At 59.1% G+C, this 2,625-nt stretch overlaps 2 protein-coding genes across 5 annotated transcripts in view; one reads left to right on the top strand and one right to left on the bottom strand.

The window, feature by feature from the left end:
• Positions 1–1,761, top strand: part of PDE6G (phosphodiesterase 6G, cGMP-specific, rod, gamma) — a 17,086-nt gene extending 15,325 nt beyond the window's left edge. For 3 of the 4 annotated variants that reach the window (XM_011993945.1, XM_011993866.1, XM_011993786.1), the window contains 2 exons: positions 561–601; positions 1,087–1,761. In XM_011993945.1, the coding sequence (XP_011849335.1) occupies positions 561–601; positions 1,087–1,163 (118 nt within the window). In that variant the 3' untranslated portion in view covers positions 1,164–1,761. The remainder of the gene's footprint in view (positions 1–560; positions 602–1,086) is intronic. The other variant, XR_001007542.1, reaches the window with a different exon arrangement.
• A 144-nt stretch (positions 1,762–1,905) lies between these two features.
• TSPAN10 (tetraspanin 10) overlaps positions 1,906–2,625 on the bottom strand; it is a 7,483-nt gene continuing 6,763 nt past the window's right edge. The window contains exon 4 of the mRNA XM_011968754.1: positions 1,906–1,927. Coding sequence (XP_011824144.1) covers positions 1,906–1,927 — 22 coding nt within the window. The remainder of the gene's footprint in view (positions 1,928–2,625) is intronic.

Here is a 2,625-nt window from a genome sequence, read left to right as displayed (position 1 = left end):
AGTTTGGGGTTTGTCTATTTACAGAGCCTGGGCGGCAGAGTGAGACTCCGTCTCAAAAAAAAAAAAAAAAAATACAGCCACTGCCACCCAGGGACAGCCATGGCACAATGCACCAAGGAGTGTCCACTTACACGTGGGTGCACACACAGGCATGACACTCCCATGTGTGTGCACAAACATGCTCATACCGCCACATGTGCACACGTGAGGCACACTCACAGACAAGCCACCTTCACAAATCTACACTCAAACCATACACCAACCACGCACCCCCTCCGTACTCCCTCAGGGCACGCACCTGCCCAGCACCCTGGGGCTTGCACCTCCTTTTCTGGGCCTCAGCCCCATGATGCTCGGGGTAGCAGACTCACTGTGGGTCTGTGAAGGACGCCCCCTCAGGCCCACCAAGCCCCAAGAGATTGGGGAGGAGGCGAGTCTCTGCCCACTGGGCTCCCAGACAAACGCCTCATCTCCTAGGAAGGCTAGAGATGACCTCAGGCCTCAGGCTGACTGAGCCAGGGCTGGGCCCCGCCATGTCCCTGACTGCTCTGTCCTTGCAGGTTTGGGGATGACATCCCTGGAATGGAAGGCCTGGGAACAGGTACGACGGCTGCCAGTGCCAACCTGAGGTCTGCCCAGGTCCCCCCAGGCACACCGAGCACGCCCAGGGCCCAGTGCAGCCCACCTCGGCCCCCACCTCCCCTGCTTTTCACTTAGAGACCCCCAGCCTGTCCATCACTTCTTCCCCCAACACTGAGCTCCAGATCCACTGGATCTGGAAGGTGAGGCTGTTCCCATTTGGGACACTTGCACCAGGTGAGGGGAGGGGTCTGGGAAAGAACAGAACCCCTTGCTGCCTCCTCCCCCTTCAGCAAGCCCCACCCTCCTCTGGTTCCCTCCCCTGGACCTGCCGCACCCTCCTTCCCCTACAGCCAGTGTGTCCCCAGAGGAGGGCCCCACGCCAGGGTCTGCACGCCCCCACTCAGCACACCGTAGGGCTACACCTGGGCTGTGGGAAACAGGGCCACAGGGGTGGGGGTCCCTGGGCCATGGGATCCTCTCTGATCCAGCCCCTTTCTCCCACAGACATCACGGTCATCTGCCCTTGGGAGGCCTTCAACCACCTGGAGCTGCACGAGCTGGCCCAATATGGCATCATCTAGCACCAGGCCCTGCTGAGGTCCAGACCCTCCCCCTCCTGCCCTCTCTGCTCTAAACCCTGCTCAGGATTCCTGTTGAGAAGTCCCCCTAGCCCAGATGGCACCTGGACACCAGTGTGGGATTGTGTCCTCAGGTCCCCCCCTACATATTAATACCAGTCACCAGGAGCCCACCACCTCCCTCCAGGACGCCCCCTCAGGGGCTGGCCAGGCCCTGCTCAACACTGGGCCCACCCCTCAGTCCTGCCCGCAGAGAGGCTTGGCGAGTCTCCCCTCCCAGGGAGAACGGGAAGTGGACCCCAGCCCGGGAGCCTGCTGGACCCCAGGTCATCCCCTCCTCCCAGCTGGAAAGCCAGGGTGTCCCCAGAGTGCCTCTGCACCCCAGCCCCCTGTCCTGCCTCTATGGGGGTGCAGAGAAGCTCCCTCTCTCTGCATCCCTTCCCAGGTGGGTGCCCTTGGTTTGGAAACGCTGGGTAGCAGGACTCCAGGTGTGTACAGTGAGCAGATGAGGCCCCACGCTCATCACGCCAGGGGGCCATCCTTCTCAATACAGCCCGCCCTTGCAGTCCCTATTTCAAAATAAAATTAGTGTGCCCTCGCCTGTCTGTGGCATATTTGTGCATGGGACAGGGCCTGTCGTGGGGTCACTTGAGCAGGAGCACGTGGGTGAAGGAGTGGGCAGTGGGCAGTGGGGCAGGAGAGGCTGGCCTGACTGAGCGGGAAGGCAGCCCTTGGGCTCACACCCTCACTGAGCCTTGCTGGTGGCCCTGAGACACGCAATGTCAGGCCATGGCTGGGTCAAGGCAGAAGGCCTTGATGCACATCCAGGGACCATAGTCAATGAAGCATGCACGTGGCTGGAGCAGGCCTCACAGAGAAGGTGAGATGGGACATGGCTCATGCCACACGCTGTGAGCCTGGAGCTCCTACTCCCACCTCACAAGAAAGAAACTGAGGCACAGTGACACTGGCAACTCCCCCAGAGCACCCAGCCAGCTTGTCCTTAGACAGTGCCCACTAAAACTGGCTGTAGCTGGGCATAGTGGCTCATGCCTATAATCTCAGCACTTTAGGAGACCAAGGCGGGAGGATCACTGCAGCCCAGGAGTTCAAGACCAGCCTGGGCAACATAGCGAGACCCTGTCTATATTTGAAAATAACAATAATGAGGCTGGGCACTGTGGCTCACATCTGTAATCCCAGCACTTTGGGGAGGCCAAAGTGGGCAGATCATTTGAGCTCAGGAGTTCAAGACCAGCCTGACCAACACGGAGGAACCATCTCTACTAAAAATACAAATTAGCCGGGCATGGTGGCTCATGCCTGTAATCCCAGCTACTTGGGATGCTAAGGCAGGAGAATCGCTTGAACTGGGAGGCAGAGGGTGTGGTGAGCCAAGATCACACCATTGCACTTCAGCCTGGGCAACAAGAGCAAAACTCCATCTCAAAAAAAAAAAAAAAAA

Source organism: Mandrillus leucophaeus, unplaced genomic scaffold (assembly GCF_000951045.1).
Source record: "Mandrillus leucophaeus isolate KB7577 unplaced genomic scaffold, Mleu.le_1.0 Scaffold1, whole genome shotgun sequence".
Classification (NCBI taxonomy): Eukaryota; Metazoa; Chordata; class Mammalia; order Primates; family Cercopithecidae; genus Mandrillus; species Mandrillus leucophaeus.
The sequence above is the reverse complement of the archived record's forward strand: the minus strand, read 5'-3'. Positions and strand labels throughout refer to the sequence as shown.